This window comes from Euprymna scolopes, chromosome 7 (assembly GCF_053919585.1).
Source record: "Euprymna scolopes isolate OS-2025 chromosome 7, ASM5391958v1, whole genome shotgun sequence".
Lineage (NCBI taxonomy): Eukaryota > Metazoa > Mollusca > Cephalopoda > Sepiida > Sepiolidae > Euprymna > Euprymna scolopes.
In genome coordinates, this window is record NC_136488.1 from 158,988,889 (window position 1) to 159,013,891 (window position 25,003).

At 36.2% G+C, this 25,003-nt stretch overlaps 1 protein-coding gene across 2 annotated transcripts in view; it reads right to left on the reverse strand.

Annotated features, from left to right (window-relative positions):
• LOC145280213 (uncharacterized) overlaps nucleotides 1–25,003 on the reverse strand; it is a 67,079-nt gene that overhangs the window by 12,322 nt on the left and 29,754 nt on the right. For both annotated transcript variants that reach the window (XM_080131990.1, XM_080131989.1), the window contains exons 3-9: nucleotides 16,436–18,127; nucleotides 14,576–14,713; nucleotides 10,045–10,118; nucleotides 8,985–9,139; nucleotides 8,427–8,511; nucleotides 3,151–3,269; nucleotides 2,021–2,155 (exon numbers count right to left, since the gene is read on the reverse strand). In XM_080131990.1, coding sequence (XP_079988116.1) covers nucleotides 2,021–2,155; nucleotides 3,151–3,269; nucleotides 8,427–8,511; nucleotides 8,985–9,139; nucleotides 10,045–10,118; nucleotides 14,576–14,713; nucleotides 16,436–18,127 — 2,398 coding nt within the window. The remainder of the gene's footprint in view (nucleotides 1–2,020; nucleotides 2,156–3,150; nucleotides 3,270–8,426; nucleotides 8,512–8,984; nucleotides 9,140–10,044; nucleotides 10,119–14,575; nucleotides 14,714–16,435; nucleotides 18,128–25,003) is intronic.

Genomic DNA, 25,003 nt, shown 5'->3' on the forward strand with positions numbered 1-25,003 from the left:
TATCGAATTTTCAATAAAAATTACTTTTAACTACAAATAATTTTCTACTCGATTTTCTGTAATTTTTTGACATTACTTTTTTTTTTTTTTTTTTACAGTGATCACCACTTATCAAGGCCCGGAAGCCACTCAGGGATAAGGGTTATTGCAAGTACATTAGGTTAGTGTGGAGATTTGATGAAGTGTTTAATTAGGGGGGCGGTTCATTAGGAATTTATTAACATTGGACTTGAAGACATCCAAGTTGTAGTCCGGAGGGAAGCAGGCAGACGGAACAGAGTTCCACAGGCGTGCAGTTCTAAGAAAGAAGCTTTGTTCATTGAATCCGCGTTTTGATTTAGGCACAGATATAGAGTGGGGGAAATTTTTCACAGTGGATTCAGCTAGACGGGTGTTTTTACTATTTTTGTAATATTGTTTGTGGTATAAAACGACATCTTTAAAAAAAATTGGATTTGTCGACTATCTTAAAAAGCACCTACACTTCTTTCCAAAAAGTTAATGATTTCTGAGGTTTGATCGGATCAAACTAAAAACTTATTGTCCGCATCATACCATACTGAAAAAATTTAATCTTTATGAAAATCTATAAATCGATCCATTTTTGCACATCACCATTAAAATGTCAGATTTGTTAAAAATAACAAAGTTTCTTTTTTTTTTTTTTTAAATCTTTACTTGCGTTCACCCCTAACAAGACATATCGCCAGTTGGACGTAAGGAGCTACTATTTGGTCCCATGTCTAGGAAAGATTAACAAGATGTTGGTTTACATTACATTTAAACTTCTGCATATCAGTACAGTCAGAGTAGCAGTAGCTGTTTGAGAGAAGAAACTATTAACTTTCTGGCATTTAGGGACCTCAACAGTGAAGGAGAGAGATTTTGTTGCTAAGTAGGTTTGTTGGGGATATGTACGTTGAGGGGGCACAAGTGCAACGAGTTCATCAGAGTACATTCCATTAAAATATTTGTAAAACAGGCACAGAGATGCAGCATTGCATCGATGGGTGAGGGGTTGGAGCTTAGTTCACAAAGTGGGACCTATTAGATTGAAGACTTTTTTGCACCCTATCCAAAACAGAGATGCACCAGCCTAGATGCATAGGTGAATGGTGGCTTTGTAGAGATACAGGATACTCTCAGATGTGAATAGTCTTCTAGCTCGATAGAGGAAACTCACTGTCTTTGCAGCAGCCTTTGCAATGTATTTGTTTCAGTTTGTATAGCCTGTGAATGTTAAGCCTATTAAATATATACGGGGTGGGAGGTGGTGGGGAAATACCATTGTCTTTATATCCGGATAATAAGGACAGAGTTAAACGCTAGGTTTGTTTTTAATGTGGGGAAAATCCAATCCTCAAAAAGGGGCACACTGGATTAGGACGCAAATAAAATTGTCTCAGTCTGGAAGGATTTCATCCTTATTGACAGAAGACAAACAAATGAAATGTATTAAAATATATACTAAATTCTCATCTTAGCCAAAAAATTAAATGTTGTAATTTTATAATTGTTGAAATTAAAAAATTACATGGGAATCAACTTAATTGTTAACTGAAAAAAAAAAAAAAAAAGCATTAACTCAAAAGTAAGCATATTTATTAATGATTATATAAGAAAAAGGGTACTTATTTCAAATTAAACAAAAAGAACTACAAAAAATCTAATTCCAAAAATCACGTAAATTGATCAAATAGTCTTTTTATAAAGAAAATCACTTTTAAATGATTTAAAGCAATTAATGTGAAATCGCTAGCATTACAAAGCTAATCTCACAAATCTGAATTATTGTGAACTTATGTCCTTGTTTTTTTTCAAAATTGCGATGCAAAACAGTTCCTTTTTGTTTACTCATAAAATTTGACTTTCTTAGTTAAAAATATAACTACTTGATTAATTTATGTGATTTTTGGAGTATGATTTTGTTCCGTGAACAGTTGCAAAGATTTTTCTGTATTTTTGATTTTAATTAGGTTGAATTCTAAAGAACAAAAAAAAAAAAGATGAATAGACTGACCTGAATGTGAGTTTTGTTCTGAATATGGACTGGCCTTGAAGACCAGTTCCTTGTCGGACAAATAAATGATTATAATCGCCTTGCAATAACATCGGATGGACGTCAAATATTTCACTACCCAAATGGAGTGATATACTTTAAAATAAATAAAAAGTGAAAACATTAAAATTAAATACATTTAAAACAACTTTTTTTTTTTTTTTTTTTTTTTTTTTAAATTCCTATCAACTCATTTTAAATTTGACTAAATTTAATCCAGTATTCAATTCTTACGGATGCTCTTTATGAATGTAATTTACAGATTATGTTATTTTTATTTATTTTTTATTACATTTTTACATGAAAAAGCCTGTAAACTTATTAAGGGCATCTCATAACAGCAGAGGTAATTAACCACTTCACTTCCTAACAATGCAAATTTTACCTGCCAATCTGAAATCACGTTGACACACTGGTTCTTGTTAGATCATTGAAGTTAAGCAAGGCTGAGCCTGGTCAGTATCAGATGGGTGACTATTTAAGAACACAAGGACTGTTGTATGTAGTTTTGGTTGGTTGTTTTTGTTTTACAGCATATCAACCCTTTTCAGGTTATTTAACGCCGAATCCAAAGATTTTGAAGGAAAAATTTTTTAATAGAATATATTTGTTGTTTTCAAGTCGGTTTCAATTAACCCATAATTGGGACCCTAACAGGTACTACCACTCTGGGTCAAAGTGAACCTGGGAACAATGGCAATTAAAGAGAGGCTCCACACTCCCCAAAGCCCACAAGCTGGGGGCCTCACCATCGGATATAGTTAAAGGTCATATCCAGGACCGCTGTATGTAGGAAGACATGGTTATCTCCCCTGATTGGGATATACATGCTACTGGGGTCTGCTTATAAATATTTCCTTGACACTTCCTCCTTCAGATGAAGTTAGTTCAACCTATGTAGGGTGTCAACTGCATTATATCAGAACATATATATTATACTAAGAGAAATGGCAATGATTTTCTTTCGTTTTTTTCAAATTTAGTTTTTTTGTACTTTAAATTAAACTTTTGTATTTTTACAATAACTGGAGAATAAATAAAATAAAAATTTATATATTCTAAAAATGAAACAAAAAAGAAGAGTATTTCACCTTCCATCCGACCATCGTACCATCCGAGCGTTGCTTTCTTTAAGAACTTTTCCCTCTGCATCTTTTATCTCATTGCCTTCTTCATCTTTTTTTGTCCGCCATCTGATCGTATTTTCAACCTTTAATAAAATAAATTAAATAAATAAAATAAAAATAAATAATAAAATAAATAAAAAAAAAAAAATAAATAAATAATAAAATAAATAATAAAATAAATAATAAAAATAAAATAAAAAAATAAATAAAATAAATAATAAAAATAAAATAAAAAAATAAATTATAAAATACATAAAATAAATAATAAAATAAAATAAAAAATAAAAATAAAATAAATAAAATAATAAAATAAATAAAATAATAAAATAAAAATGAAATAAATAAAATAAATAATAAAAATAATAAAATAAATAAAATAAATCATAAATATAATTAATAATATAAATAATAAAAATAAAATAAAGCTGTAAATTAAAATCAAACATAATCCTTATATAAACTGGTGAAAGCAGTAATTCTCAAAATTTGCAATTATATTCACACACGCATCAAAACACAAATATTTAAAACTGTTTTTCTAGGAGATACAACAGTTCACTCTGGTTTTCATTGAACGAAGCATGGCGTGTATGTGTCGAGGTTGCCAATACATGTTAGAGATTTTCTTCACGTCTGATCCAGAATGGACATCATGACTAAAACAGTTCCAAGCATGGACCAACATCACTCATGGGGAAGAGGTTATGTAACGGATATTGTTACTGGCATTTCTACACTACTGGGACAAAATTTCGGAAATCATAAAACTGAATTTCACATGAAAACAATGGTATCTACGTATTCCTTGTATTTTTAAGATGATTTTATCAAAAATTATGAAAATTCATGAGGCAAAAAATTGTTTATTAAAGAAGATAAATAGAATTTGATGAAAACGATCGTAAAATACAAGAAAATTCAAAAGGGAGGTTATTTTCCGTTTTGATTTTAAACAAGATGGCAGCAATTTTTCATCTGCTAACATGATTAAAGTGTTTTTTTTTTAATAATTCAGTAATATTCAGGTAATTTCGACTGCATAATTTGAAAGCTACCATTGTAACTTATTAGAATTGGCAAAAAATATCAGTTGAAACCATATTTTTTTTATCTGAAAACTCCATTTATCGACTACAAAATCTCATCCCAATTCTGTAGAAGCACCTTGTTACCAGTTGTAGGTTGCGTGCTTGATATTTCCTAGAGGTTGTTATGTTGAAGGTCGGAGGTTGCCATTAGTTACAATTAACAATAAGGAGCAAGTTTAACGAGGACGTTTAAAGGAAGCGCAATAAGACAGTTACATATTTACACATTCACAAGGATTAATTACATGGAAAAGTATTGAACAATACAGAGTGTGTTTGTGTGTAATCGAGCACAAAGTTAAAAATTTTCATTGTGTATACACGTATAGAGTTAGAATGTTCGTTGCGTGTATGTATTGCATTTTCATTGTGTATGCGTGAGTACATACAAGAGTTTAAGGTGCTTGATATCGTCTTACCTTAAGATGATAATGCTTCAGTCAAAGCACGCGGGGAAATTGCTTGTACTACATCGACAGCTAGATGAGAAAGAATAGAGATAGGCAACTAACGGAACGGGAAATAGAACGCTGTCTGTCGGCTAAAACGTTAATCAAGACAAGGGCAGGTAACTGGTGCATAATTGAGGTGTTCTGTGTACAACCTGTGTGAAAGTATATAGATACAAGAAATAGGTTTCCACATCCATTCAAGAAACGCAACCAGGTACATGCTGCTAATTCATGTATCTGTTATTATTGCTTCGAATTCATCATTTAGTGAAGAATTGTAAGCAAAGACGCCAACAAAAGTTAAACCAATGGTTCTCAACCAGATGGGAATTCCAAAATTTCAGAGCGGAATTGGCACCACAGATGAGAAAATAAACTGGATCTAGAGCCACAAAAAAAAAAAAAAAAAAAAAAAGAAAAGAAAAAATACTATGCTTTGCTACTGAAAGGTCATGTTGAATTTTCTCTCTGCTAGCATTTGTATTAAACTATTGTTAGCGCTAATTTATTACTGTTAGCGTTAGTTTATTATTGTTAGTATGAATATACTTTTGAGTCAGACATTTTTTGAAAGGGGATATATCATCTTGATACATGACAAAAAAGTTCATAATTAAAAAAAAAAGGTTGTAAACCATAGTCAGCCAAGAGTGAAGAATTTGCCATGAAAAACGGTACATTGGCTGCAATAGAATCAAGCAGACATGATCAGAGCATTAGTTAAAGGACACCAGTCCCAAGCAAGTGAAAACCCCTGAGTGGAAAGAGAAGGGGAGAGTATTGATAGCTAGCAAGAGAACGTTATAGGTTCGACACGATTAAGATTCGGCTGATGAATGTTAAGGATTAATGATTGCTGAACGTTAATCTCTTGGAGATTAACATCGTTAAAGAGTTCATACTCATCCTTGTAACAGCAGTCACTTGGGGTGAGTTGAGGTGACTGTAAATGAATTCACTGCATCACGAGTAAAGACAGTCCATCCAGGTTTGTCATCTGTTGATTTCTCAGCATACTTGAGCCATTTGTGATTCTGTCGTTGCATGCCGAACACGTGAGATCGATCATAGCTTCCAAGTCAACTTTGACTGTCTTCAGCCACATCCTCAGTTAACGACCACTCTACTTGCGCCATCCTGATAGCAGTGTTGGTAATATTGCCGTGTGAATCAGGCCAGTTAACAGACGAGAAAGTGCATAACCAAACAATCAGAGCTTTCTAACAAGTACTGCCTCAGGTCTAGAAAACTTACATTGCGCAGGCATTGTGGCGTTTGGGATGTGATCGAAGATACAAATCCTGAGAATGTGTCGAAGACACCACCGATCAAAGACTTCCAACTGTTGAAGGTCAGCTAAGCACACGGATCAGGTTCTGCACTCGTAGAGAAAGATTGTGTGAACGACGACCTAATAGATGAGGCATTTGATTGTTAGCTGGATTTCTTTTCATGCTCAAAGGTAATTATGAGGCCAAAAGAAATTAGAGCGAGTCTTAGGATTTATGAGGTGCCTTCAATAAGTTTCCAGAATTTTTCCGTATAGGCACTTTTATTGATAGTACATACATGAAACTTTCGTCCCCTTTGAAGTAATCTTCTCCGGATGCAATTCACTTGTTGTACCGTTCTAACAACTTCTGGAAGGTCCCATGGAAGTCTTCTTGTATGAGTGTGTATCAATGACTCATCACAGCCTCTGACATCTCTTTGTCTCATAACAATAGCCTCTAAAGTTTTCCTTGAGCTTAAGGAATAATCAAAAGTCACAGGAAGAAATGTCTGGACCATAGGGAGGGTGAGAAACTGTATTGATGCCCATCTTGATCGTGACAACGCCTTTCTTTCTGATCTTCTCAGAGCACCATTGGGACAAACTATGCGTAAATTTTCTGCATCTTCAGTTCCTCGGGAATAATTGTGTGTACAGTTCCCACACTGCCATTAAACTGTGCACTTATTGTCTCTATAGACACACGACGGTACTTATCTATGAAATTCTTTATTTGGCCAATCAACACCGACATTCTGACTTCCTTACTCCTCCCACAGACTCCCTAGCTTCCTTGAATCTCTTATGTCACTCAAAAACTGATGTTCAATTCATTCAATATGGTCCAAAAGTAGTCTGAAGCATTCCATACGTTTCCACAGCAATTTTTCCAAGTTTAAAACAGAATTTTATTGCATATCGTTCTTCTAAAGTATCCTTATGTCCAGATTTCACTTTTGAAATTCACCAGCTGTGACAATCAAGGGTGTATTCCAATTTCTGTGGTAGCTGTTCACTTGAACCTGAAATCATAAAAATTGATCAGTCATCTCATAAGATGTATAGCCAGAAAATACCTTTCAAGAGTCTACAAGAATTTCAAATGTCTCTACGAAAAGTTTGGAAACTTATTGAAGGCATCTTATATCTTTCTCCTGCCCTGCGACAATGATACCAAGATATTTGGAAGAGCTGCTAGATGTGCACGTCACTGAAGCAGGAGCTACCATTTCAAATAATGAACCCAACTCCAGCATAATGCTCAATCAGATTATGTATTCACTGTCCTGTCAAAATGGACAAGCAATTGCTCACCAGCAAGTTGATGAACAAACACAGGAGTACCTGACCATAACTGGGATGTGTATGAAAAAACGTACCGAGAGTCTAATTCATTTAATTGTGGTTGTGCAAGTCACAAGCAGAAGGTTAATATTTTATTATCCAGAGTTGAACAAATTTCTGGAGGCTTGACGTAACATTCCCTGTGTGGGGAAACTTGTGGATGATCTTATTTGTGGTTGGCTTAGGATGGCAACTGCGTTAATCAAACATCAAGCGTGTTAGCACAGGAATGGGAAAACAAGGAATGGAATGTTTTTCTCCGTCACACGTTGGTACAAACAATTGATAATGTATACAAATTGGATTTTGTTGTGGGAGATTAAGGTTTGGGTCAACATGAGTAACACTGAAAGAAAATGACAATATCGTGAAAGATGCCTTATTGGTTGCATCCGACTGGTGATGTAAGGCATATCAATATGGTTGAATTGGCTGCAATGGATGGAAAAAAATGGAAGTTACAGCATTAACCATAAGCAGGTTTAACCAGCTTCCTCCAAAAGAGGAAGTTTCATGGGAGTGTGAAATTCACAAGCAGTCTCCAGTCGCATGTATATCCCCATTAGGGGAGGTGACAATGTTAGGATTTTTCAATTCTTGCAGGGAAATGTTGATATCCTCCTACATACAGCACCTGGTACTTCCAAATTAGTCACCCACCTCGTACTAACCATGCTCAATGTTGCTTAACTTTGGTGATCTAATGAGAACCAAAGTGTCAACGTGATTATGCTGTATATGGCTGCAGTGGATGATTCATTAGGATTTCATGAATCTCACTTTTGATCTGTGACTGTCGACAGCTACTTCTCGTTTTAATTATCTGGTTACAAAATTAAAATAAATCTGAAGTAATAATGCAACAGCTTTGCCTCAACAGTTTTCATCCCTTTAAATTTTAAAATGTCTGACCAACTCCTAAAGCAATGAACTTATTCAGACTCCGATAAACAGCTCCTATCCTGCTAAAATGTTGAACCGTGTTTAACTGAATCTGTTCAAAAGGTATTAGTCATTTGATGAAATTTGATTTTGTCTAAAAACTAAAGTGAAAAATTTGCAAGAGGAAACGTCATTACGGACCTTAAGTTTGAGCCTGGCTCGACCTTCTTCATCCAATACTTCATCTTCATCGATTTCATCCTCATAAGTCATTGCTTCAAACGGCCTATAAGCAAAAAGAAAAAATATAAATGGATCATTTTTATAAGTTAAAATAGGTCAAAACGAAAATATCATGTTCCAAAAATCACATAATAAAGTAGTTTTATTTTTATAAAGAAAATTAAATTTTATGAATCTGAGGAGTAACCATCTTACTAACGATTTTGAAAAAAATTTCAAGAAACAAAGGGAGATAACTCAATTCATACTAGATAGATAGACTATGAATTCCCATTAATTGCTTAATGATTTTCTTTATAAAAATAAAACTACTTGATCAATTTACATGATTTTTGGAATTTTTGTTTCGTTTTGTCGGGTAACTTCATGAAGAGTTTTTTTCCTTTTATTTATTTTTTTTTAAATATGGGAATAATTCTGGACAAAAACAAAAATGAGAAGGGAAGAAATCGAAGATAAACGAGAGAGGGAAGATAAAAGAATGAAAACGTTAAGTAACCAGCAAAACTTTTTTACCGAGTTTCAACACTGAGGAAATTGGGCAACTTGACATAATGAAGAGATTTGCCAAGTTTCGTCACAATTCGTGGGATTTCAACTTCAATCATTGTTTCTGGTGGTTCTTCTTCCGCTGCCGGTTGTTCTTCGTCATCTTCAATAACAGGAACTTGCTGTTGAGAAACAATTAAAAAAAAGAAAAATGCATCAAAAATTTATGCTAATAAATGAAACGACAATCATGCTAACAGCTTTTTAGTACAGACTAATTAAAATACCCATCTACACAAGGTAAATAAAGTGTACGATTACAATCCCAAAATTCAAATTGCTTACATATTTTAATAAGTGATCACTTATAAAGGCCAAAAGCCACTCAAAGAGAGGTATGAGAGACAAAATGAACCATTAGTTAAAATGAAAACTATTATGAGATTGAAACTGACGAGTAGAAAGAATGGATTACCTACGATGACGGTTTATGACAAGCATTTGTTGACATTAGACTTGAAAAAATGTTGTAGTCTTTAGGGACTTCTTGAAAAGAAACTATATTGATAAAAATTCTATATAATGTTAGACATATAAAAGAAAGTTCTTTTTGTTATTTTAGCAAGATGAGTTCTCGCAGTAAGTGTTTTATGAGAAGAAACAAAGGATTGGAGCTCAGTCGAGCACCTTCAAAGGAAATAATGGAAGAGTAGAGATAAACGAGCAATTTCTTTCGAGAGAAAGGGGTTGTAGAGATCAGAAGAAACTCAGTAAACAATGTGGTTCACTCCATTATCGATCGTCAGAATATTGAATCAAAGAAGTGTTCATATTACTGAAACACAATTATGACTGACTGAAATTTCTTAAGAACTTTCAAAGCAGTTCCCAAAATTGCTTGTCTATCCCGGTTAGGAGAGTTTGTTTTTTGGGAAGAGAGAGAAATTTAGTGTTAACCTTGGTTCTCTATTTTTACATAAATCTCTATGTCGACACGCAAGAATTTTTATCTGTAATCAACTAACCATATAAAAAGCAAAGATGTCACGTTTATTTGTTGGAAATTATAATCAAGTTGCAAACTTACCGTTTTCGGTTCTCCTTTATCATCATCATCAGAAGATACATCATCCATATCGCCAAAAATGGCATCGGCAGTTGCTGTGAAAAAAAAAAAACTTGATCAGAAATTGATTTCTAGTTTATTGAATCCATAAGTGTCTCTTTGGTACCAGTTTTCAAGAATTCTGGCGAAAGAACTGACATGCAAAATTATTGCGCTCTCAAATCGAATCAATCTTCCATCTTCAAAATGATAAACTTTGACAAACACTATAAGAAATCCTATTCTACTGAAAATATCCACTTATCATTGAGCACATACCATACACTTGATAAAGCAGGTGAAGTTATGATGGTACCAAGTGAATTATTTACTGCTTGCGATTTGATTTTGCCTGCCATTTCATTATAACGCCTCAAAGTTTACCTACCTATAATTTTGCAGGCAGGGTTGAATTCGTTTTGTTCTGTTTCAAATATTTATGGATTTTTAAAATTTTTTGTATGAAAACAAAACAAAACTTCATATCGTTTCGTACATCTATAAGTATTTAATTACAACCAGAGTGTGGCAAAAGGTACCAAGGTTTAACAAAAAAACTATGAAACACAAAAAGTTATAGAGCAACACAAAAATTGCTTTTAATAATCAGGTCGAGTTATTTGACAAATAATTATTTAAAAAATTTCATAACTCAATCAAAATATTTAAATTTCACATAACATTCATTGCAATTTTTAGGTTGCTCTAATTATTATAAAATGAAAGAAAACTTTACTAAAACGAAACCAACAAAACATTGTAAAATTTTTGCTATAAAAGTTTGAACCCTCTTCCCTTGGTTCTTCCTGGCTATACCCTTGATGGTACCGTATGACATATTTCAAGAAAATTAATCCATATGGTATTATGAGATGAATACTTAATATAATAGATCCAGGTTGTCCTTGATGATCCAACATCTAAACATTAACGTGAGTGTTTCCCAGGGGACAATCCTCAAATCTCTTATTCCTAATCTTCATAAACAACCTCCCAGATGCAATTGCATCCAAGATGGGTAGATTTGCAGATGACACAACACTATTGTTGAGCAAATCAAATGAACCCATATCCAAGGAAATAGCTGAATCCTTAGAAAATTACCTTCAGTCTGTATTGGAATGGAACCAAAAATGGGCGGTTACATTAAATGCTACTAAGACAGAACTCCTTTAATAATTACTAGCGGGGGTACCCAGTGTTGCCCGTGTGTTTAGAGGTGTGTGGGGGGTAAAATCAAAACAAATCAAAGTAATAACCCTTACAAAAAAACAATTAAATATGAATGGGATGTAATAAGAAAGGTCCGGCTATGCCCCGTGTGTTTGAAAAAAGGGAAGTAGGCTCAAACCTAAATTCTTGAGATGAAAGTGAAAAAAAAACAAAAAAAAAAAACAAAAAACAAAGAAAAGCGTGATGACTTAACTAAAAAGTGAATTAGGTCAAACACCAATCCCGCAGTTAAGTTTGTTTTGGTTTTGTTTCCCCAAGATGCTGGGTTGAAACTCAGCTTCCCATAAAAAATGGGGGTGTCCAAATGAAAGCTATTGTTTGATGTGACTGTTTTCACGGCATTGATCAAAAGCTGATTTGCTTTTTGGACTTTCCGGCAGGAAAGCGGCGAACATACACCGTTTCAATTTAGTTCCACTTTATTTATACTAAAAAGCCAAACAAACACACGACAGCAAAATCGTGCGATTTTTATAAAAGTTGATCAAAATAAATCTAGACACGACATCCCTTTGCAAATCGTATATATTACTATCTAGGGGGCATATAAAAAGTTCTAAGACATAGTACCCCCCAGAATCCCGGTGAAAAAAGCCTTTTCGAGAGATACAAAAAAAATGCGCGCGCATTTGCCTTTTATATATATATATATATATATATATATATATACATACATAAGAAACATTTGCGACCACCAATTGCCATGACAAATAGCATTTTTCCCAAAAATACAAATTTCTCAGCCTAACACTCACACATAACATTATTTTCATTTTGCGTTTACTTGTCTCATACTTCAGGTTCATTTCAGGAATTACTCTCAATTCTTCCTGCCTATAGCCATTTTGCTTGTGCTGCCCACCAGGATCAAGTAATCATCAACCGATGATCTTCATGTTTTAAGCAGCCTCCTACGTAGCTTTGAGCCTTCACATCAATGTAGGACACATTTTGGAGTTTCAGATGACTGACAGCAGACCTAATCATACCAATCAAGATGTTGGGCAAAATACTTTCTCATGAAGGCCTGTAGAGCAAAACTAGCAATTTTCTCCATGCAATGTACTGCAGCTAGGATCATATTATTTAGATGTTTTGTTATTGATTAGGAGTTGTATGCCGTCACTGTTGCATATGATAGGATCCCTGTGTATTGTAAAATTGTTGACAGCTGCTTGAAGACTATGCAGAAAAGATACCTCATCTTATAGTAATATTAGTTCGCTCACCGACATGAAATACAAAATTGATACTGTTGAATTTGCTGCAAAGAAGGTGGGCTTCCTTTACCAGGTTAGAAAACTTCTCTCAACTGCCAGTATTACATATCTTTACAAAACCATTTGCAGATGCATAGGGTATTGTCGCTTCATCTGGACTAGTGCATCAACGACTAGTCTACATCTTGTGGAAAGGATAAAAAAAACCCACAAAAGTCTAACCTAGTAAATCTCACACTGTCCATGGTTTAGTCCATTTCACCACCATAGTATTGACTTCTTGTTTGTTTTCAAAGTACATCAATGGAACTTGCTGCCCTTATAAAATTACGAGCTCTTTTTTAAAACGTGGCTTTATAAAATTACGAGCTCTTTTTTAAAACGTGGCTTTATAAAATTACGAGCTCTTTTTTAAAACGTGGCTTTATAAAATTACGAGCTCTTTTTTAAAACGTGGCTTTATAAAATTACGAGCTCTTTTTTAAAACGTGGCTTTATAAAATTACGAGCTCTTTTTTAAAAGGTGGCTTTATAAAATTACGAGCTCTTTTTTAAAAGGTGGCTTTATAAAATTACAAACTTTTTTAAAAGGTGGCTTTATAAAATTACAAACTTTTTTAAAAGGTGGCTTTATAAAATTACAAACTTTTTTAAAAGGTGGCTTTATAAAATCATATAAATCTGAATTCTTGCAATGAAAAATTTACCCATCCTATTATAAAGTGATTATCAAAATTATTGGCAATAGTGAAATGGATAACAGCATGGACTGATGATCTAGGATGCCAAGTTCGAATCCTATTGGTTCCATTGCATCACTTCTCCTATTGATGTTGGCAACCTTCATGTGGTCCCTCCTGTAAGGATCTGATTCTAGAAAGAATCTAGGAAAACACCAACAAGAGAATAAAGTCAGTCAAATTGTACCATGCCGATTCATAAAAATTTACTAATAAAAAATAACTATCAAAACATTTAAAAAAATGACTTTTAGAATTACAGATTACACAAATAACCCATACTCTCTTAAAAATTAGCTTGATCTAATAATGAATATTTAGCAAGGAGGCTTTAAGTAGGTTTTTTTGGTTTAAGTCTTTTGTATGACTTGGACAAGAACTGAACCCTGGTCTCCTGGTCCATTAGTGAGCAAGTGCAGAAGTGCAGAGCAGAAGAAGAAACAATGGAAAACAGTAAAAACAAAAGAATGAAAAAAACTAAGATAGCTTTTTAGGAGAGCTGGAAAAATGAACAAGATGAGTTATTTGAAAGATGAACAAGATGAGTTATTTGAAAGTTCCACAAAAAAATGAATGTTATGTTGGGCCTTTTGGCTATGATCACAGTGCAGTACCTGTGTTATGATGTGGCAGGCAATGGCAGAGGTCTACCCGATTATTATTATTGATTTGTAAAACTGTAGAAAGAGATATGCATGGAGAATGTTTTGAAAGAAAGGAATGTTTATGAATAAAATATTACAGAGATATTTATGTAAGAAAATATATTTAGAAATTCAGTTTTATAAACAATGGAATTGACCTGGAAACAAAGACAATGTTTCATCTCTTTCTTTCTCTCTCTCTCTATATATATGTATGTATATATTAGTGTTGGCACGATTAATCAGAATCGGAAAAATTGATACCTATTTTCCGATGCCAAAAACAATTCTTTTGTCTTTTTGTTAATTTGATTTTTTTTAAAGTAAAATTTTCCACTGCTGCTAATAATGATAAAATAAATATTTATTGGTCTTATTATATCAGTAAAGCTAAAATTGATAGATCACACTCCAGAAGTGTGTTTTGACGTTTAGGAAAATATCTGCATATTTAAATTTTTTTTACAAAAATCAGGGAAAATAGCAAATTATAGTTAAATAATTAGAGATTTACAAAGAATCGGAATCGGGGAAAAATATTGGAACCATCCCATCACTAGCATATATATACATCTGTCATCCTGTTTTTAAAAAGATAAAATTGCCGAGTCGAAGACAAGATGCAATGATCAATGGCTAGAGTTTTATAATGATATAAGTGCAACGATCAACTCACCAAGCATGTTTTCATTATCGGAACCTTTTTCTTTCTGTTCATCATTGTCATCATCATCATCGTCACTGAATATACGTTTCTTTTTTCTTACAACCTGTTCATCATCACTTCCAGCTTCACTAGCATGGGAATCTGAATCTAAAGGAAAAATCCAACAAAATAAATCAAAAGATTAACAATAAAAAAAAACAAAAAAACTTGTTCAGCATTTTAAAAAATTATTACTTGGCCAAACTTCAAAGTAGATTGGTTGACATCAATTTCCTAAGAATGGAACCATGGGCATTTCAGGAACTGAAAATGAATGTCATCTGGAACAGGAAATGTGATTCTGCGTCCATTTTAGTATTTTGTTTTCTAACAGTGAATGGAAGGAAGTGTAATTTTATTTTCTTGTTTGATAAAAATTTACGTTTTCTTGTACTCCTTTTTCGCAATTATATTCTTAAAATTTCAGTGAGAGTTATTTAAGGAGTTTTGACTAAATTTTCCTGCTGTTTAATTGGCTTTTTTTTTTTTTTTTTTTTTAAATTTTCCCTTCATTTTTTTTTTTTTTCAATTATTTCTTATGTTTTTCTTTATTGGGATTGTCTTTAGTTTGTAATTTCCTCTCCTCTTTTTTTTGTTGTTGAAGTTTTTCTAGAATTTCTTGATATTTGGGTTATGCTGTTTGTAGTCGGTTTATGTTCAAGGAAAGTAGAAAATGAATCTTGACTTTGCATTCAGCAGACTTGTAACTCTTACTTCGCTTATTGTCCTATAGTCCTCACATTCCATGAGCAATGTTTCTGACAAAAAGAGGAAAAATGACTGTTTTTCTGGTTGGAATTTATGTATCAAACACTTTGCATTAGCTAGTTTTTGACCTTGAAATAAAAAAAATTTTTTTTTAGTTCTTTACACCAAGTGGCTTCATATAGTCTTGAGCGAGTTCCATATTATATATTATATATATATATATATATATATATATAAAAATATTGACTATTTTTTCCCTGGTTTTGACTGAAAAGGTATTTTCCTATTAAGTAGGGGGGTTTTTACATGTGATTTGGGATTTGTTTTGCTATTTCAACCAGCTAAGTTTTTTTTAATGTATTTCTCTGTTAATAAGTGATGAGCAGAGCCGGATTAATTTAGTCCAGATTTATAAAGCTTCCATTTTGGTCTCATTTCCCAAGATACAGGTTTCTTAAAGGAAAATCAATAAATGAGTACCGCTACATTTATCATGAATTTTATAGTTGAAATGTGTAAATTTTTTATGGAAAACAACAGAAACGATCAAAGGGGGGAAAAAAAATGAAAGGAAAAAAAAAATGAAAGGAAAAAAAAAAATGAAAGGAAAAAAAAAAATGAAAGGAAAAAAAAAAATGAAAGGAAAAAAAAAAATGAAAGGAAAAAAAAAATGAAAGGAAAAAAAAAATGAAAGGAAAAAAAAAATGAAAGGAAAAAAAAAATGAAAGGAAAAAAAAAATGAAAGGAAAAAAAATGAAAGGAAAAAAAATGAAAGGAAAAAAAAATGAAAGGAAAAAAAATGAAAGGAAAAAAAATGAAAGGAAAAAAAATGAAAGGAAAAAAAATGAAAGGAAAAAAAATGAAAGGAAAAAAAAAATGAAAGGAAAAAAAGATAAGGAAAAAAGATGAAAGGAAAAAGATGAAAGGAAAAAGATGAAAGGAAAAAGATGAAAGGAAAAAGATGAAAGGAAAAAGATGAAAGGAAAAAGATGAAAGGAAAAAGATAAAACAAAAAAGATAAAACAAAAAAAGATAAAAGAAAAAAAAGATAGAGGGAAAAAATCAGGAAAAAGACGAAACAGCAGAGAAAAACAAGAAAAAAAAAAGAAAGATGATACTCACCTGCAAGTTTTGCCCTCTTTTTCTTCCTCGGCCCATCATCAGAATCTAGATCATTCTCACTTCCTGATGCCCGTTCATCATCACTTCTGCCCTTTGCACTTTCGGCTACTGAGCCTTTCTCAGATTTGTGATCATCGTCGTCGCTTGCTCTCCTGGCACTGCCAGCATCTGAACGTTTGTCTGAAGCATGTTCCTCACCACTTTCATCATCACTGACACGTGGCCTTTTTAACGACCTCTTACCGTCGGACTTATTGCCATCTTCGTCATCACTTCCAGCCTTTTCTGATGCTTTATCAAATTTCTGTTTATCCTCATCATCACTGCCAGACTTGGCCTTTGCATTTTCGCTTGTCTCAGCATCTGACGCTGACTTCGCCTTACTACGTTTATCTCCAGAAGCTTTTCCCTCATCATCAGAATGTCCCTTGTCACTTTCATTATCTACTTCCATTTTTTGTCCTCCCTCACCATGGCTACCTCTGTCACTATGTGCAGGCGATGGCGGATGACTCCTGTCACTATGTGGAGAAGCACCAATGCTGCCATGACTCTCTGCATGGGAAGCAGGTCGACTAGCATCATCACTCTGAGTAGGGGAAGCCGGTCTGCTACCTTCGCTTTCTGCTGGTGAAGCAGGATGGCTCCCATCACTTTGACCTGGTGATGCAGGTCGACTAGTATAGCTTCGTGCCGGGGAGCTGTGACGACTGGCATCGCTACGTGCCGGGGAGCTGCGACGACTGGCATCGCTACGTGCCGGGGAGCTATGACGACTGGCATCGCTACGTGCCGGGGAGCTATGACGACTGGCATCGCTACGTGCCGGGGAGCTATGACGACTGGCATCGCTACGTGCCGGGGAGCTGCGATGACTGGCATCGCTACGTGCCGGAGAGCTATGACGACTGGCATCGCTATGTGCCGGAGAGCTATGACGACTGGCATCGCTACGTGCCGGAGAGCTATGACGACTGGCATCGCTACGTGCTGGAGAGCTATGACGACTGGCATCGCTACGTGCCGGAGAGCTGTGACGACTGGCATCGCTACGTGCTGGAGAGCTATGACGACTGGCATCGCTACGCGCCGGAGAGCTGTGACGACTGGCATCGCTACGTGCCGGAGAGCTATGACGACTGGCATCGCTACGTGCCGGAGAGCTATGACGACTGGCATCGCTACGTGCTGGAGAACTGTGACGACTGGCATCGCTATGAGCTGGAGATCCAGGATGACTAGCATCACTACGAGCTGGGGATCCAGGTCGACTGGCATCACTCTCTGCTGGGGTGCCAGGTCGACTAGCATCACTACCTGCAGGAGATCCTGGACGACTCTCATCACTCTGTGCGGGGGAAGCTGGATGGCTACTTGCATCACTCTTGGCAACACTGCTGGCCCGACTGCTCCGGACACTACCTCGGTCACTCTCAGCAGGACTACTTGCTCGCGATCGGGCATCACTGCCACTGGCAGCAGACGATGCAGGTGAGCCTGGTGGACTGCCTGATCTGCTCCGGTTACTTTGAGTTGGACTGCCAACTTCAGAGCCACTCTGTTGCGGTGACCCAGGTGCACTTTCTGCTCCACTCTCTTGTCCACTTCCGGCATCACTTTTGGCTGAAGCTACAGACCGATTGCTCCCCTCATTGTCAGAACCGGAATGTTCGTTAAAATCAGATGCACTTCCTAAAAATAAAAAGAAAATAGAAATTTTAATTTCCAAATATATATATAGACAACTAGCTGCAGCATCTTTCTATATGGGGGAGGAGATTATTAAAACTATACAATAATTCTATTTGTTCGTTAGGATCAGATTAACCTATGAGCAAAAGTAAACTCTGTACTTTGGAGGTAATGGTGGCTAAGTGGTTAGGGTTTATATTACAATCCACAGAGGTATGAAAAAGTGGTAAAATTTAAAAAAAATATAAATAAATGTTCTCAAAAGCAAGATAAGTTACTCTTCTACCTATCTGGAAAAGTTTTTACTCACTTTAACCTAAAAAAAAAAATAAATAAATAAAGAATAAAATAAAAAAATAAAAAAGTAAAATTACCATACACATGTGCGCACTATAAATAGATATAAAATCCGGGGAAAGGAAGGGAAGCCGTCACACTAACAGGGTTATGCTCGCTGACAGACGCGACAATTTTGAAGATGGGCAAACAATATAAGCTAAGTTAATTTAACAAATCCTAATATTACCAAAATGGCACAACTGCTTTTTTTTTTTTTTCTTTTGACTAATTTTAACTATATGCGCATATATTGTCTTTAACTCTTTGCTTCCATGCGAGTCGTTTCTTCTATTTATTTTTTATTTATTTATTCACTTTGTTTATTTATTTCTCTTTTTGCTTTTACAACTGTGTATACCTTCTCTTTAAATGTATTTATTTAATGCATTTTAATTACATATGCGTAAAAATGGTCTCTAACACTTAGTCCCACGCGAGCCGTTTTTATGGTCAGAGGAACTCTACTCGATAACGAATAGCCTCTGCAAGAATATAGAAGAGCTAGGACCACCTTTCTTTCTACTATAGAAGACAGAAGAACTTTATTTAAGTAGTATACTTAATATATGCAATCACTGTACGCTTGCTTGTATTTAAGTGTCCTCCATGATACCCATACCATACCAAACCACTGCACGTGGCTCATAATTTGACTGGCACTATATTTGTAACTGCAATATACATAATACCAACTGTGATACCAGGGCTAATTTTCTGAATAGATGCAACACTCTGCGCCTGACCTTAATGACTACAATTCCAAATCCCAACGAACTAGCTGTCCCTATAACTGGGAGGGAAAAACCTAATAGCTAGCTACGAAATCTTATACATTTTACCTCCAAGACGATTGCGTTTGTCTTACCTGCATGCATAATAAAAAAAAAAAAAAAAAAAATTCCTCCCTTCTTCAAACTAAACCTTACCTGTAACTCAAATCCTAATGGAAATCCATCTGTAAATAAATAACCCCTCTTCTCTTGAACGCTAACAATCTACTCCTTCCAACCTATCCGCTACTAAACTCCCACATTGCTCCGCATCTGTAGTGGAATCGCTAACTTCCAGCCCCTAATCCCTCACATGCAAACTGTTTTAATTAGCCATCACTAAACATCTAAACATTTCTACCTCTAAGGCATGCATTACAGCTCATTCCTATCCAGTAAGGGACTTAACAGCCTATGCACACAAAGGCAGGTACTTAACAGCCAAAGTACCCAGAAACAAAGCGATATGCACTACACAACTGTCTCCTCGAGTTTTGCAACGATTAATTACGTTATTGAAACGACACTCCTTGTTATGCAAAACGCCCCATGACTCTTACTAAAAAATACCTACAACTTCAACTCTATTCGCACCTACTGAAAACCTGCCCATATATCTATTCACCTAATTACGCATGACTCAAAACTTGCTGTCTTATCCATGCTATATTGCACTTACATCTTAACCCTCCTATCATCTAAAATAGCTCGGGCACAACTCGTAGCTCAATTCTTAATACCTACTCATACTGTAACACTATACTAGACCTAAGCTAACATTAATAAAATAAAAAAAAAAGGGTAAGACTAAAATCACATTATCTCCTCCCTAACAAGCCCTCTTACAAACATAGACGCTTACACTGCATGAACTTCACCCACCCCCTTTATCCATTAACAAGTAAATAGCATGTCCCTAAATCACTTTGAGGAGTGTAACTAATCAGTAGAGATATAATCCCCCACAAACTAACCCAGTAACACTAACAACGCGAGGTCGCAGAAATACCTGGATTAGAACCTAGGCGCGGAGAAAACCCTCTCAGGGCTGACGGACTCAGTAGGTCTTCCCAGATCATCCGTCTAGGAGAAGGAAAACTCTGAAACTAAACCAAAGGGGAGAGAGGCCTCTTCAGTCTTGGATGACAACCTTCCTAGAGCTGGTGACTCAAACAAATTCACCGGTTTGCAAACCTAAATTGCTTAAGGAGTAGATAGGCTCTGTCTATCGCCCGGCTTCCATACTCCTTCTTTGCCTATTAGTCAAGCGCAGAGACACTATCTCAGTGATTCGACAGAAACACCCAGCGGTAGATCTTGTTTCCTGGCTAGGGCAATGAACGCCGTTCTTCCCCATTCCCAGCATGCCCCACCCCTAAAACTGAACATTTGGGAGTGCTTGAGTATAAGATATGCCTGAGCGATTAGATTGGGTTGACCTTCTTCTAAAGGGTTGAGGGTACCGGATTGACAGTTCCTGGCTGCTGCTCCCGACTGGTAGTACAGGAGCCCTAACTCTTTGGTAGCGCTTAGAGCGGCTGCTCCATCAACAGTTGAATAATATCGGGTTGTTTGCAGTGCCATGACGCGCATGGAAAGGGACCCTGCACTCATCCCCGGTGGGCTTTCCTGAGGCCACAATCCTAATTGGAGAAAGGTCAGCTGATGGTCTACTTGTGATGCATGTCTGAAGCTCCGCATAACCTCTTGTTTAGCTCCCCCTTACCGAAACTCTTAAAAAAAAATATGACGACAGTACAATCTAAAAATAAGCTTAAACCAGGATTAGGGACAAACAAATTCAACTTGCCTCCTCCCTTGAGGCTCTCATTCACAAATATCCGTGGGCTTAGAACTAACTTAGCTGATGTTGAAGCATTTCTCTTAACAAATACCCCGGATATCTTAGCACTAAGTGAGACTAACCTACACTCCTCCATTCCCTCTAACCACTTTAACACGCCTGGATATCTCCCACTCTGCCGTAAGGACTCTGACAGACATATGCACGGACTTGGAGTTTACATTCGTAATACCCTTCCCTTGACTAGAGAAACAAACCTAGAAACAGATGATCAAGCCTTTATGTGCTTTAGACTAAACGTGCAACACAGTATTAGCTACTATTATTTTCTCTACCGCTCTCCCTCGACTCAGGACTGCTCCATAATAAACAAAGTATCTGACAGCATAGACACGGCACTGTCCCTCGACACTAGCGCACAAATACATGTGTTTGGTGACTTTAATGTCCACCACAAAAACTGGCTTGGATTCTCTACTCACACAGATGCAGCGGGCAGCACAACCCATAGCTTCGCTATATCTCACTCCCTATCACAAATTGTTACGTTTCCAACCCGTTTCCCTGACCAGGAAGAACAACACGCATCACTTCTAGATCTGTTTTTGACCACAGTTCCCGATGACTGCATAACGAAGGCCCACAGCCCACTCGGGAACGCTGATCATGCAGTGATAATGGTTGAAATCGCCCTAAACTCTAGACCCAAAACTGAAGAGCCAGTGCTCAAAACAATGAAATATTATAATAAGGCTGACTGGGAAGCCATCAGGGAACTAATTAGAGATGCTCCATGGAAAAATATTTTCTCTCTCCCTGCTGAACAATGTGCAAACGAGACCACTGACTGGTTCAAAACTGCAATCGAAGTGCATGTTCCCATTCGGAAATTTTATAGTAAGCCCCACTCTCCCCAATGGTTTACGTCGACTTGTGCAACTGCCATTACTCAAAAGCAGCATGCATACGTAGGTTTAACCGACATAAGTCCAGTTCAAACAGACTGAAGTATATAGAAGCTAGAAATAACGTTAAGAAAGAAATAGCGACAGCTAAGAGAGAATTTACGGAAACCACTAAAAAGCGCATCGAAGCACAAAAACTAGGAACTCGAGACTTCTGGAAAATCTACAACAGTGTAGTAAATAATGGGCAATCAACAATTCCCCCACTAACCAACAATCACGAGGTTGTCTCCTCAGCAACCGACAAGGCTAACATGCTTGCCAGTCGGTTTGCCTCAAACTCCACACTGGACCCTTCCAACCACCCCCTACCTGACTTTCCTATGCGGACAGACGCCACACTAGACGATCTGAAAACCACCCCTGCTCAGGTGCATGCTATCATAAAAAACCTTGACACCTCAAAAGCATGTGGACCCGATCTTATCCCAGCTGTGCTATTAAAAAAGGGCTCAGCTGAAGTAGCTCCAGTTCTCTCCAAACTCTACAACAAATGTCTTAATGAAGCCTGCTTTCCGGGCTGTTGGAAAACTGCTTCTGTTGTACCAGTATTCAAGAATTCTGGCGAAAGGACAGACCCATCAAATTATCGCCCCATTAGCCTCCTCCCACTTTTTGCCAAAATATTTGAGACTATAATTAACCATGCTCTAGTCCATCATCTTACAGATGCTAAACTACTGACTGACAAACAATATGGATTTAGACAAGCCCGTTCCACAGCAGACATCCTCACTGTGATCTCTGAACGTATATACCATTCACTGGACAAAGCGGGGGAAGGCAGAGCGGTAGCTCTAGATATATCTAAGGCTTTTGACAGGGTATGGCATGAGGGTCTCCTCAGTAAAATCAGATCATACGGTATCACTGGTAGGATACTTAACATAATTAAATCCTTCTTAGATAAGAGAAAAATCCAGGTAGTCCTCGACGGTCGCACATCTAAACAATGATATAAATGCGGGAGTGCCCCAGGGTTCTATCCTTGGACCTCTATTGTTCCTGATATTCATAAATGACCTCCTCGACAACATTGCCTCTGAGATAGGTATATATGCTGATGACACTACACTCTATGGCAGACACGACAGGAAGACGAATGAACACATTTCTAAAGAAATGGCAGAAACACTAGAGGAAGACCTCCAATCTGTAGTGGAATGGGGACAAAAGTGGTTGGTCGCGTTCAATGCTGCCAAGACTAAACTAGTTTCATTCAATAATTACAAGAAACCCTCTCTACCACCCATAGCAATGGCCAACGACTCTTTATCTGAGAGTCCATCTTTCAAACTCCTTGGCCTAACGTTCACAGGAAACATGAGTTGGAACAATTACATTGAAGGCATTGCCAGGGCCGCTGCAAGAAAGGTAGGCTCTCTCTACCGTGCTAGAAAACTACTAACACCCGAAAGTATCCTGTACCTCTATAAGGCCACCATTCGCCCATGTATGGAGTATTGCTGCCACATCTGGGCTGGTGCATCGGCTACTAGTCTCTCGCTCCTTGACAAGGTTCAAAAGAGAGTCGCAAACCTGATAGGCCCTGAACTGGCATCTAAGCTTCAGCCTCTGTCCCATCGTCGAAATGTTGCATCCCTCTGCCTTTTCTACAAGTATTTTAGTGGTGAGTGCTCTGACGAACTGCAATCACTTGTGCCCCCACGACGCGAGCACCCTCGACAAACCCGACAGGCTACTAGATCCCACCCCCACACTGTAGAGGTCCCTAGATGTAAAAGATCTTTTACTCCAATAGTTTCTTCCCCAGAACCGCAAGACTCTGGAATTCCATTCCAGGTCCCTGCTTCCCCAACAGTACTGACATGCAGAAGTTCAAGTGTAACGTGAACCGACACCTTGCTGCCCAAATCCCTACATAGTACCCCAGTAGTTGTTGCCCCTGAGAGTAGCCCCCTACACCAAAGTGGCAATTTGCCTTGTTTGGGGTGAAAATGTAATTAAAAAAAAAAAAACAAAAAAAAAAACTTTAAAACGTTTAATCGATTCAAAAATCATAGTGTTTAAAGATAGATGTGAACAAGAGAAATGGCGGCACGATGATCGCCTAAATATATAAAGTTTGGAAAATGAGTTAAAACTAAAAAACTTATACAAAATACTGTTAAAAATCCACCAAATTAACAATCTGGGTGTGCCAAATTCAAATCCTGTAAGTACCTGATGTATTTCTAGAAAGAATTCTAACTAGAAAGATATCAAGGAAACCAATGCCAACAATAGAATCGCTTGATTCATACGAAATGAATCAATACAACTTCCTTTTTATCCCAAGTTCTTTGCTAATTCTCAAAAACCGTTTACTTTAATTCTACAATTTTTTTCGTTTCATCTTAAGTGTGGGATTATTTTCTAATATATAAAATTGTCTTGGCTGCACATTTTAGTCACCTCTACCAACAATATAATATAATACTATTATAATGTATCCATCTTTTTGCATGGCTTGTTGCATTAATGCTACTTCTTTTTTCAAAAAAGAATTTGATTTTATGTATAAACATAAGTTTTCTAGATTTGAAAAGTTGAATCTAAATAACATTAGAGCTGACAAATAAAACCTTGAATCCATTATTTGCTGTACACTGCAACACATTAAAAAAAAAAAATCACCTAACTCGTCCAGCAATGTAGTTATTTATATATATATATATATATATATATATGGAATAAGGTGGCCCTAAGGTACTTTTCTTTTACGTTATGATGTGGAATACAGTGTTTTTCCGGCCTGATTACGGTATTTGCTCCACCTGCCGTATTATTTGTTATTTGATTGTATACATATCTATTATATACTGTACTGTATTTTATCACTAATTTTAAATGCTGTATCCCAAAGGTTCTATTGTACTTAAATAATCACTTTCAAAGTTAAGGGAAATAACTCTTACTAAATGATTAAGAGTTATCCACCTTAGTTTTTAGCATTCTTCACTTGTTTAGATTTTCGTTATTGTAGCGAAATCTGGCA